Source organism: Struthio camelus, chromosome 12, assembly GCF_040807025.1.
Source record: "Struthio camelus isolate bStrCam1 chromosome 12, bStrCam1.hap1, whole genome shotgun sequence".
Classification (NCBI taxonomy): Eukaryota; Metazoa; Chordata; class Aves; order Struthioniformes; family Struthionidae; genus Struthio; species Struthio camelus.
In genome coordinates this window covers 20,866,929-20,880,492 of record NC_090953.1, presented here as the reverse complement: position 1 = coordinate 20,880,492, position 13,564 = coordinate 20,866,929, and the positions used below count along the sequence as shown (strand labels likewise).

Below are 13,564 nucleotides of genomic sequence, written 5' to 3'. Positions count from 1 at the left end.
GGATTCTCTACCTCCTCCAAAAAGAAAACAAAACACAAACAAAAAATCCTGACAGAGTCAGAGAACTTTTGGCGAGATGGTGCCGGCTCGGGCTGTCGGGCTAGCATTGGGTACCTGCCTCCAATTTTCCACGGATCAGGACTGCAAAAAGCATATGAAAGCACATGTGCTTTCATACAGATCTCACAGTCGTATTGGTTTGGGGGACAGGCATGTGCCTAATATGCTTACAATAGCCTTAAAGGAAGATTGAGGCACCTAATTTTAATTCCTTTGTCAGGGACCACTTTTAGGTTAAAACGCTTACTGCCTCCAGATCTGCTCCAGAATTCAATCCAATATAAGTACTTCCACTCTTCTTTCTCTCTTGCACTTTGAGCTGAAGTGCTGAATTTGCTTTAGTTTGTTTTGCTGAATAATGAAACAATCACAATCTTGAGACAACCTAATAAAAACATGTCACTAGCAGTCAATACAGAAACAGTTTAGAGATATTTTGCTCCTTGGAAAAGATCCAGTACACGCACACAGGCTCCTCCTTACCAGCAGGACATGTTCCAGGAGCTCCAGGTAGCCCAGGGTACACTCTGTTCCAAAGCGCAGGGCTCTCTCTCGAACGTCCTCGCTCACATCTGGGTGATATGATGCTTGCTGAGGAGGCAAAACAACATTAACACCCCAAAACCGCTCCCAGTAGAGGAAGTCAACAAAAACAGGATAGCAGAAAGAGGAGCGAAGAAATTTCTCATAACATATGAGTGACATTTGAGCCAGCCATCTCTGTTGCAAAGGCACAAGCAAACAGGGCTCACAAAGCAGCAGAACTCCAGTGCTGAGGATGGCATTAGAAACACACATCCCCTTATTAGCTCATCCCCCTCTAAGGGGATGCAACAGCTCTCCCTTTCTCAGCATCCTTCATTAGGTATTGTCAGTGTTAGTACCACTCTCTGTACCAGTTAAAAACAGATACAGACATCCCTGCTGAAAACATTTCACTTGGAAAAGGTCTTGGGGCTGGAATGAGCTCTGGGATTGCATACACAACTGTACAAGGGTGCGAGTTTTGTGCTAGTGTGACTCTTCTACTAGTACCGTCAACATTCAAAACACTAATTATAATTCTGTCATCCATAAGGTAGACATGTACATCTTTCAGGTTAAAAATGTGCTAAAACAATTTTCTGCTGTAAGCCTCTGTAGCCTTTCAGGAAGGAATGAGACCAGGAAGGGCCATTTACTTTGGAGGCCAAAGTGCAGGGCTGGGCACACGAGCTCAGCCACCAGCCTGAGGTGGAAGAAAACAAAAACAAAAACCCCACTTACCTGCTTTTTGTTATCTGTTAAGATACTATAAAAAACTAATTACAGGCTTCAGCTTGATATAGGGATTTAACACAGCAATCTGTTCTTAACATTGTGAGAGCTGCATGTTCAAATAGAGAGAAGCACCAGAGTTAGTTGACTTCAAGATTGCCAACAAGCGTAATGCTTGACACAGACCTGACCAGTTCAACCATTTTATTCATAATAAAAAGTGAGAACTGTCGCTTGTCCAAGCCTTGTATTTCCAAAAATAAATTTCTAGGTCATTGGGGACTCTATTTTAATGAACATAACTGCTGGCTGCTGATAAATAAAACTTCCGTTTGCATTTCCTCTCACAGAACACCCTCCTCCACCCCTGCAGCCTCATATTTTCAATTAGGACTGAAGATCATCTTGCTGCTCATTTATTGTGAGCGCTCCCTTGAATCCTCAACATCCCCAGCATGGATGTGCTGTGGATGGACCTGGAATTTGAGCTGGTTTATGGGCTCCCTCTGCTGGGAAGCTCGCAAGGAGCAGAGCATAAAAACACTAGTAATGCTCATTAGCCACTATCAGCTCTTCGTGTCACAAATAATAATCCAGAGAAACAAGGGGAAGGGAGGAAACGAGATTTGATTTTCCCTGCCTTCAGCATACCTCAAACAAGGGTCAAACGTCCAAATAATCCAGAACAGCTTATTTTCCATGTTCAAATACAGCAGAAGGCACCCCAGTGCTCCATATGAATTTATTGTATGTACCCTAACATGAACTCTTCTGCACTTATATAATATTGTTACACATGCTATTATATTGTCTGTAAGAGAGAAATTATATATAAGCTTATAGCTTCCTTTTATGCTTTGCATACATAACCATGACTGGTATCAGGATACTTTGGAAGCATTTTTAAGGTTCAGTGAATCTTAAAACAAATCCATTCGCTTCACAGTGGATTAAAGAGGCCATAAATTCATTTTAAAGACACTTTTGCAACCTAGAAACAAACTAACATAAATCTCATTACAGCAGGTAGGATTGTAACAGAAGTTTTTACTGTTGCAGACTTGCACTGAAATTATGCTGGAGCACCTCAAAACTGAACCATAAGTCCAAAGACCCAAGATGTGCATTTCCTTACACAGAGGTTTTTCTTTGCTATCAACCCTCATTTTCTCTCCACGTGCTTTTAAAACACTGAGGCAGCAGCACCTGACTCAAGTGCAACTGAAACAGTCACAGCATAGGAAATCACTGCTGTTGGACAGGACCTTGAGAGCTCACCTAGTCCAGTGTCCTGCCAAAAGCTGGGTCACGAAACGTAGACCACACTGCTTAGGGCTTTGCCCACTTGGGTCTTGAAAGCTTCCAAAGATGGAGATTTCACTTCCTTTCTTTGCCTCTGTCCCAGTGCTTAATTACCTCATAGTGGAACAGCAGTGGAGCTTCCCACATTTCCATTGCTACCCTGTCTCATTCTCCTGCCACACACCTCAGTGCACAGCCTGGCTTGTAGTCATTTCCCCACCGGTTGCAGAGAGCTGTTGGTGGGTACCCTGAAGCCGTCACTCTTCCAGGCTGAGCAAGGGCCACTGCCTCCGCCTGTCCTCACACACAATCTCTGGCTCCCACCCCAGCTCACCCACCACTGAAATTGCTCCCATGTAGCAGCATCTTTCACATACCGGGGGTCTGAGTTGGACACGGCATCCAGATGTGGTCTAATAAAGGCACAGTAAAAGCAAACAACCATTTCCCTCAATCTACTGGCTATATGAGAGTCTAAGTGACTACTCCCTTAGATTATTCTGTATGCTTCTGATGGATGTTCTATACCTGCTTCTTTTCCAACAGTGGTCATTAAAACTATTGATATTATACACAGGTTGGTTCCTGCATAGTCATTATTTTATACAAATAGTTAATAAAGACAAAAATTGTTATTATCCAAGGGCCTGCTCTAACCGCCAGTAAATGTAATTACAGTGTTTCCATTGACTTTAATGAGAGCTGGCTTGGTTCATTACATCCCACAGTAATCATCCTAATTTTTTTTTTTTTTCAAAATGGTATCTACTTATAAATGTTGATGTAGTAATGACCTCCGTATAATCATATATAGCAGAAAAAGCACAAGCATATGTACAACTACTAAGAAGTCAAATCCCTTACATTACTTTCCTTAGGCAGGCTGCAGTGAAATGAAACTTAAATTTAAATTACTGACAGCAGGGAAGTCTGCACTGTGTTTTATACAATTCTACCATAGTTCTCACACACACACTTGTGTGTTAGCTCAAAGAACAGCAAATTCTGCTTATTTTCCATTGCTTATTTTAACAGACTAGCTTCATCATACAGTGAAGGAAGAAGAACAATCTGTCAAATATCACAAAAAACAAGTTGCACTGGGTTGCACAGCTTTTATGGTGTAGTGAGGGTAAGACTGCTGCTTCTTACCCCTAGAATTCAAGTGGCTCAGCCTATTATAGAAACGCTATATCCAGTAATTAGTTTGTAGAAATTAATGCCTTAAGGTATCTAATTCTCAGGGTAAAATTTTTAGAAATAGGATTTTCTAAATAAGTTCTTGTAAAAACTATTTAAAAGCTTTGTGAAATTACATGGTTATTTTGTCATACATTTTGGTGGCGCATACAATTAGTATTCCTCTAGACTTATTTCCATTTGCCCAATAACCTTTTTTGACTCTAGGGAAACTAAAGAGATCAAACCACATCTGTTAGACTAAGGAGACAGTAAGTCTTTTATCTTTACTATTCTAAATCACACTACAGCTAGCAGGCTATTATTCCTGAATTTTCCTTACTTATTTAGATTACTGGAGTCCAATTCCTAAGAAAATGAATAGTCCAGGAAGAATTCCTTTTCAATATATTGTTACAGATAAGTAAAATGATTCCCAGCCATTTTTCTTCTGCAGACTGCTTTGTGAAGGCAATTCCCTGACCCATCACGAGTGCTCTTCCAGCACCCCCCTGAACTCCGTTGTTCAGCTTGCAGAAAGTTTCACCTTGTAGGCCACAAGCAATGCATAAACTACAAAATCATTAAAAGAACTGCAAGCAAGGTAAACATAAAAAGATTACTCCTTTAATATTAAAGGTCTAAAAGTATATATCAGGCTGTGTATTGTGGGTGCACAAGTTTATGTATAAACACTTCTAGAAATAGATGATTTTGTTCCTGAGAATTCACTGCCTGGTTGGAGCGATCCAAACAGAAACACGTCTACACTAGCCACTTCCCAATGACAAAGGATGCTTATTATCTTTCAGCATCTGAATTGAAGTCTTTTGTCATAACGTTGCACAACTACAAAGTGTTCCAGCCTCTCTTAGAAGCTTCAATTAACTGGATGCTGCCTAAGACATATTAGGCTGGAACATGCCTCATGTAATTAGCATGGTTGTTTAATTTTCCTATGCAAATTAGAGCTACTTTGTTTTGTTGAGGTGAGTTTATGGAATGGAGAGGGTAGAATCAAAACTTGAAGCATACGAAGTGTTCAAGGACTGTCAGACACAAAGCTCAGCAAGAAAACTAAGTCGAAATAAAAAATTTCCTTCAATGTTTTTGTATAAAACCAATATTAAATTATATTAGAACTTGCACTTTTGTATGACGATCATGTTAAAAAACAAAATCAATCTCTTCCATCTTGCTAATATTAGGCAAAAAAGTAATCTGGGATTGACTCAGGCAGGGATTTGAGCAAATCCTGAAAGTCATACACCTCTCATAGCACCATTATTTTACCTTTAAATGTGTGGAAAATGACAGGAAAAGTAAATAAATATCATTTACAAACAAAGGCATTCTTACTTTACTTTTTAAGACTGAAAAAAATGAGTTAGTCCACATGGGCTTTGTAATCCTGACATTTTTATTTAGAGCTAAAACCTTTATACCATCAGAACAAAGCCAAATGAATATTGAGCCATTTATATATACACACCCACGCACAAAGAGTTTTTGAAAGTTGCCCAGCTCATGCAACTTTAGAAAAGAGAAGATCAATATTTTTAGTACAATGAAAAAACACATATTTCAAAAGCACAGGAAAAAAATTGAGCACACCAGCAGGTTTGGTTAGGGTGGAAAGGACTACTAAAAATGGACCTGAATGATTCCTTTCACCAGTGGACTCCAAGAATATTAAAATCGTATTTATGATCCTAGGATTATTCTTATACTCTACTGTTTTTGCACAGATCCTCTTCCAGTTTAATGAAAGACTGAAGAAAACAATGAAGTCTCAGGTCAATTAAAACTTCTCATTTTCACCAAAACAAAATAGTGAGCATTAGTGCCGTTTTTGGCATAGCACAGAAAACCCTTGCTGGTACAGATGTTATCTTAAAATTATCGTAACCATTAACTTTCCTAGCTGAAAAACAAAACATCAATAAAATGGAACAGAAACCAACATTCAAGGGATTTAGAGACAAAAATCATTCTTAGGCAAGGAAGTGAATTGTTACCTTACAAGCTGTTAGCATGTCAGCTACTGCTTTGCGGCTCAGATTCGCTGTAGCAATCACATCCTCCTGTCTGCATGAGTTCCCAGCTGCAACAGCTTTGGCAGTTGCCATGGTGATTCCTTTCGTCATCCGGATTGATTCTTCAGGTGATGATGTCTTCTCTGGAATCTCGTTTGCCTGAAACACCTGGAAGTGAAAGCAGAAGGAAAGCCTGATCCCCTTCAAGTCAAAGCAGAACAACTCAAACCTTGAAAACGAGACAGCAACTAGAAGCAGCCTTCAAATCGCAGGAAATGAGAGATGTATTTGGAGTAGTTTAATGTCATTCTTGCCTGTCAGGAGTCTGGTCCTGATAAGCCTGCACACCTACAGACAACAGCGAGAAACAATAAGCTGAGCGAAGCACACAGTGAAAGGTTAACCCATTCATCTCAAAGGACCACTCTGCCATTTAAACTACCTGGATCACATTTTTACAGACAGCTGTTCAGAGTGTTACAAGCACCACAAAAACAAATATTCCTTTAATTATAGCCTCTTCTTCATCCTGACTGCTGCCTAGACGGGTCTAGTCACATGAGGATCCTTCCCCAGCAAAGGCTGCGCCCTACCAAGCCCTCTCTGTCAAAACCAGCATAGTGCTGGACAGGTCGAGAACATCAATAAAATATTCAAATGTCTCTTTAAAAAGTGGAGGTGGAGGAGGGTAGAGCATTGTCTCTTACTCTATACTTAGTCTCCCTTAGAAACCTAAAGATACAATTGTGCAGGACAAATCATGTGAAGAGACAGACACTTCAGATTATCTGACAATACTTATGAATACACTTATGAATACTAGAATATTGTGGTAAGATATAGATACTGTGGTAAGATATAGATAACAAGAGCTGGTTAACCTTACTTTTAAGCTCAAATTTCCTTTTCCCAAGCTTTATTCTATATTTACTTGTCATTCTTTTACCCTATAGGAGCATTTCAGAGTGCACAATTAATTAGGAGAGGTTTCTCCACTACACACAGTGCAAGCAACGCTTTGGGAGAGTCTCTTCATCTTCTCAAGCAGGCTGGTGGATACAGAATCCAAATGTCTGGACAAACATTAGCCTGGCCTTTCCTATGATTCTAGCTTATCAGTGTTTTACTTTTTTCCTCTCTAAAAATTGAGGTGATGTTAAAAAATAAAGCTTAGTGAAATGTGTGAAGGAAACTCCTCAATTTTGCTCAAATTCAACCTCCGGAGTGCCAGGTAAAGCTGGGCACGCTATTGAGCGTACGTGCCATCCTGGCTACACCTGTACCCCCTCCCATCACTCTACTTTTCTCTCCATGAAAGAGATGACATCATCAACAGAGGCCCATTCTGTAGTAATGCTGACAGAGGGAAAAGGAGGAGGAGAAACATTTCAGAAGAGGTACCACAAGACTGGGCAAACTGATGTGATAATGCACAACAATTCAATTATATATCTGTACAGTTTTTAGATCAGAATTATGAGAAGGATTATAATTTTGCTTTTAGTTAGCCAGGTCTTCAGGCAGATGCACGACAACACCATGCACTATAAAAATTGTGCACAGAGCATTCCAGATCAGGTACTAAACCAGGAGATTTTACTACTTGCAGACACTGCATGAAATCCCAATAACTATGCACAAATGTTTATTTTAGTATATTTTTAATAAAAACTTTCTTCCTTACATTGCTCATGCAATGAAAAATAAATATTCTATGCAGAGTGCTTGACAAGGCAAAACTGTGCCAGCACAGTTAATGCATAAAAATTCTTAATCTGCAGACTACACAACAAAATATTTTCTGATAAAGACTCTGTCTACGCATCTTTCTCTAAAATTTATTTTAAGCAAGTGGGGGGGGGGGAATCAGGCTTCTTCATGTACCCACAAGTATTAACTTATGTCACTAACCAACATACTAGGAAAACACTAACTGAAAGCAGCAGCTGGAAGTTACACTATTATATCTTGAAGAGGGAAAAAAAAACAATAGCCAAGGCCTAACATCTAATTTGGGAGAAGATTCCATGCCCTTTTTAATTCCTGCTCAGACAAAATACTAGATATGAGGTTACTTATCACTGGTAATATGGTTTCACAAGAAAGGAAAAATAGAAATAAGATTAAATTGCAGGTGCAAGAAGGCTTTGATGCTGAAGAAACATTTCCAAAGCCAGGATCAATAAAAAGTGAATAGCATTCGACTCAGAAAATAACATCAGTAGCAAAAGCTTAATGTCTAAAAAACAAAGAAGCAGTTGCTTCCAGATTTTTACATGACAGTAGCATCTCAAATCTCACAGTGGGGACTGCTGATATCTGAAATTAGATAGGCTTAAGTGACACGTAATTGTACTTTCAGAGCTGATTTACAACAGGTGGTAGGCACCAAACTGCATCTAACACACTACAGGGCAGTAAAACATAGCCTGAGAAGCCCCTGGGCAGCCTGGCCTGATTTTAAGACTATACTTTCAAAATCTGCCATACATGGCTATTCTGTTCTTTACCGTGAGTTCCTGTTTGATGTATTCAATTGTGGCCTCAAGAGCTCTTGTCCCTCGAGTGGCTTCATCTTCTACTGCTTTAACTGTTTTCAAAAGTGATGTTACATTTGTTACCATAACCTGAAAAAGAGAGATGAAGTCAAAAGATGCACGATTCCTTCCTTCCTTCCATTTTTTAGAGGCAGTGTGGTTTGAAGCAAGATAGAGTAAGCTATCTAACATTAATACTTTTATTATGGCCCAAGAGGCTTCACAGACTGTATTGGCTATGGAACTAAGTATGATCTCTCCTGTTGGTCACAGTTTTTGAAAGCTCCCTATAAGTTAGAGGAATGTAGCACAACTTACTGCAGACTGGTGACATCTTAAATGTGAGTGTCCCGGCAAAAAATTTACAAAAATGAAAACTTCATAAAGTTTCTAGGGTAGATCTCTCATTCAGATTAATTACTTAGTGTCTTTTCTTCCCACTCATCTTACACCATAACTAGAAAGAAACATGAATCCAGGTACATTATTTATTATGTTTGTGAGATTTATCCCTTACATTCTCTGCAATCAGAAAAACAACTGAACAGGCAAGCACCACCCTCAAACCCAATGCAGAGACAGTATCAGTGCTGCTGTTCCTATTACCAAACCCAGTAGTTCAGATGCAGAGTAACCCGATTCTTTCTGTGATCACTACACCTTTCCTACACCCCAGCAGGCTGACATACAAATGATGCCTTATCAGCACACTGGAGTTCTTCAGAGTTAAGAGGAGACAGAAAGGCCAGCTTCCTGATGATTGGGACTGAATACACAGAGAGCCCTTCAAAGCAGGAAGGGCAAATAAGCAACTAGCTTTCTTGACAAGATCATTTTCTTGGGTCATTTTTAAGGAGGGCCTTTACAGTGCACAGTTCTCATCTGCTCTGAAAGCAACGGAGGCACAAGTATTTCAAGTAGGCAACATACAGGGGCATGCAGTATCTTGCTGCCAAGCAGAGATATGAAAGCCACCATGACACTCTCATAATAGGAGGGTGCAGAGGTAACACCGCCTAAATCTCCACAAATTGAAAGATTTTGTAGATACTAAACTTCAAGTTGCTTGTGAGGCAAATGTCATAACATATCTCAGATGCAGGGAAATTAAAGCACAAAGATATTACAGCAAGTGTGGTGGAATCAGTGCGAGCTTTGAGCTTGGACACCTATGCACTTTCTGGAAATGTCTTCTAGGAGAGAAGGAGTAGATGCATACAACAGTTTGCTGTAGAATACAGTACTCAACCTTTTTTAAAATCTGAATAAGCAGCATAACAACATGCTTAGCCTAAGCATGAGAACCCACTCTCAGAGATACGGGCTTGCAGAAGAAGGTTTTCTTCAGAAAGATTAGAACTCTTTCACTGAAAACACAAAAGTCATCCCACAGCCTACAAAAACACAATTTTGTTGGAAATTCAATTGCCTCTCATTACTTAGCTCTATCATCCCAGGATACTAATGAAAAAGATGAGATTTCAGTGAATCAGAAATTGCTGAAACCCAAGCTTCAGATGTTTAGCAACAGTGATGCTGCAAATACTTTCAAATAAAATGTAAGATCAAACTTTTACCTTGGCAGCCCCCTTCAGCTGGTACATAGATGGATCATCTGCCGGTTTGCTGGCAGCTCCTTTGGTAGCACCAATGAGATCAGAAAGAGCCTTTGCAACATCCTTAATAGCATTGATCAGAACAACCTGTGGGAAGGAGAAATACAGAGGTGAGGTTTAGCCAAGAGCAGGAGGCATGGATGTGAGCATGCTTTTTACAGAACTCCTAAATGAAACTCAGTACTGGTAGGTAAAGACTATATGATATACAAATACCACCACCCTCTACCCCAGTAAAACATGCCATATTCTTCAAAATGAAGAGCTATGTTTATGACTATGCTATTTCAGACAACTGGTAAGAAACTTCCTGTGAAGAAACTCAAATGCTGATTGCAGGTGGGATTTCCCTTCTATGAGCTTCCTTTAAAGAGGATTACTCTTAATGTTCAACACCATTGGGTGGACACAGGATGACAGCAAAAAAAAAAAAAAGAAAGAAAAAAAAGAAAAAAAAAGAGACTGATTATAGGCTTACAGTTCGATCCTACCTTTCAGCATCAACTGTGAAATTAGCTACTGAAAAGGTCAAGTGTACTTGCTAGGTGTTAAGGGACACTTCTGTGCAGGGAAAAGGACGTTGAACCTCTGTAGGAGGCCTATAGAATTATTAAATGCTGAGTAATGCTCAACGTTACACAGTCAGAACAAGTCAAATCTAGAGATACTGCCTCCTAAACTTAAGATCAAAGAAAGAGACAATTCCTAAACAAAATACAGATACTTTCACAGCCTTATTATTTATTTTAGGGTATTACTGGAAAAATTCTTTACTCCAAATCCTTCTCCTTTGTCCTTTCCACTAATAGAAGGGCAGATGTTTAAGTATTCTGCTGGAATTGGACAATACCAGAACAATTGTTTACTAAAAAAGTTTACATATGCATGAAAAATAGAAAAAAGCTCAGGGAAAAAAAAAAAAGAGATATATGGAACAATCACTTCTCAAACCTGCATCTCTGTAGTATTTAAAAAAAAAAAAAAAAGGAACACAGCTTCATTTCAGCCTGTTTGTACTTCACTGACTTACACAAAAGTAAAATCTTTGCCTTTCCTGAGAAGTTTATTTTCAGCTGCCTGCCTTGCACAGCAATAGCAACTTGAACAGCAAGACATTTGGAGCTCTATCATGCCATGTGAAGTAAGTTTTGCTTTCATGGAAAAATGATGCGATGATATCTCATGCTATCTCATCAGCTATTAGAAACGCTCCATTTAAGACATACAACGTGCCTACTACTTCAGCTCAACCTTCTCTGAACCTGACTTCAGAATATTATAAAGCAACAATATAAAATTTCTCCAAATAAATAAATACTTGCACACAATAGCTTTCATTCCAAGTATTATGTTCTCAGCTTTTACATAGGGAGAAAAAACGTGTGATAAATGTTTTACACTTGCCTGTGTTGCTAGTTTAATGAAATCTTTCCATTAAAAAAAAAAAAAAAAGAAAGAAAGAAAAAAAGTTGCAGCAGGGTTTTCCTGCAGAGGAACGTCTTTGAAGTTCACCCAGAATCGTATAGGTGAAACGGAACAGGATACGTATCCCTTTCAGTACCTCAAACAGATTTTTTCAAACTACTTTGCTACCACAGGCACATCTGCAACATGCTTGTCAACCTGCATTTCACCAAGACCCAAACAAGCAACAGAAGAAATATCTGACATAATCCACATCAAAGGCTTCGATGGCATCGAAGTTACCAAGTTGAATTAAAAACAATTCAGATACAGCTTCAGAACCCCAAGCCCTTGCTGGCCTATAAGAACACCACACAGGGCACAGCCCAGTTGTAGCCTTTCAAAGGATGAGTCAGGAGCCCCTGACTCCCTGGCTTAGTTAAAAAGACACACATACTTTGCCTAAAGCATCCTAGCAACAACACACTTATGAAATATATAGAAAAGCCTTATACAGTGGTGTATCTAGTTCCACTCAATGCATTAGACTTTTGATTTTATTAAAAAAAAAACCCACACACCAATGCCTGACTAAACCTGAAAAAATCCCAGAGGAGGAGAACTCCACTGTGCTGTTTGAAAGTACAAGTCCCACAAAATCTTATCAAATGAAAACTCACTCTCTACCCACTACTTGCTACTTCTTTCAACTCCTCTGGTCTCTTAAAGAGCATCATAAAAATCTTAAAACATCTCACCTGTGTTTCAGGATCATCTGATCCCAAGCTGGCTGCTCCCAGTTTTACAACCTCTGCAAGTTGGGTGATGGTATTAGCTGATGACTGAGCTGCTTGGGCCAGTTTGTCCTGACTTGAGGCAGCACCAGATACCAGCAGCTTGGTATCTTCAACTAAAGCTTTTGCTGTTTTCAGGATATTTTCCCTGTAAGGGAAAAGAGGAAGCAGGGAAGAAGAAAAAGAGAAGAGGAAAAAAAAAGTGTTTTTTCAATGTTATCCTGACCAATAGCTACATAAAAGAGCAGATATAAGCCATCATACCAGTGTCTACTCATGATAATCTTAGTACCACACACCAGGTTCCAACTGAAAAAAAAAAACAACACACACACAAAAACACCCCCCACATACACACATGTTAGAACAGTTGCATTATGTTTCAGGCTGTCAATATAAAGGGATACAAGGCAGTTCAGTAAAATAACCTCCTCTTGAAAAGAAATGCCGAGATAGGGCAGTAAAGGTAGCGTGCATGGGATTTCAGTGCATGGCACGCAGAGATAAAATCTGGCAATGCTGTGAGGAAACTAACAGTTGCCAAACGTCCACCTTAACAAGCATATTGCATGAAAAAGAAAATCATTCATGAGGGAGGTAGTAGCAAGAACGACAAAAGGTACAGAGAACGTGACTAATTCAGGGTTCATTCCCCTCTGCCCTCCCCACACTTCCACATGCTGGACAATCAAACCTATCAAATCTAAAGCAAGATTTGTGTGAAAAGAAACCATTTTGAGTAAGCACTTCATAAGAGGCCAGTTAACTGAGAGGTTGAGAACTAGAATTGGGTGTCAGCCTAGAAATTAATGGCACCTGCAGGAAAAGCCAGCTACTGCCATTTTCAGTCACTCATTATAACTGAGAGACAGTCAGTAATTCCAGGGTTAAGCATTAAATTCCAATGGCCACCTTAAGTACAATATTAAGGAGCTAAAGGGTAAAATCATTTGACCCTTCATCCACCTTTATTTAGCTAAACTGAGACTATCAATACTTTTTTTTTTTTTTTTTAAAGGCTAGAAACTTGGTATAAAACAGCTAGTATACCTAATTTATGTTCAAAGGGTTTTACAAGAAAAACTTAACAACAGTATTCACCAGCCTAACCTAGAGTTATATTATGCTCTTCAACATGAACAGTTTTCAAATCTCGGAACAATTTGCTCACCTACCTCCTTCCGAAACAAGGAATCTGTTTTGAACAGCAAGAATAAAATTTGTGGTGCAACATTAAAATGTTTTGGAATAAGAAGAAACTACCAAATTTACCCCAAACAGCCCAAATCTACACCAAAAGACATGGCATTCACCACTGGTCAAACCCATTATATTTTCTATTTTTTTTTTGTTTAAGTGGCCTAAAAAGATATTCGTAA

General features: G+C 39.2%; 1 protein-coding gene across 5 annotated transcripts in view; it reads right to left on the bottom strand.

Annotated features, from left to right (window-relative positions):
• TLN2 (talin 2) overlaps window positions 1-13,564 on the bottom strand; it is a 218,840-nt gene that overhangs the window by 27,177 nt on the left and 178,099 nt on the right. For all 5 annotated transcript variants that reach the window (XM_068958794.1, XM_068958796.1, XM_068958795.1 and 2 more), the window contains 5 exons: window positions 12,150-12,333; window positions 9,949-10,074; window positions 8,345-8,461; window positions 5,817-6,002; window positions 544-651 (listed from right to left, as the gene is read on the bottom strand). In XM_068958794.1, coding sequence (XP_068814895.1) covers window positions 544-651; window positions 5,817-6,002; window positions 8,345-8,461; window positions 9,949-10,074; window positions 12,150-12,333 — 721 coding nt within the window. The remainder of the gene's footprint in view (window positions 1-543; window positions 652-5,816; window positions 6,003-8,344; window positions 8,462-9,948; window positions 10,075-12,149; window positions 12,334-13,564) is intronic.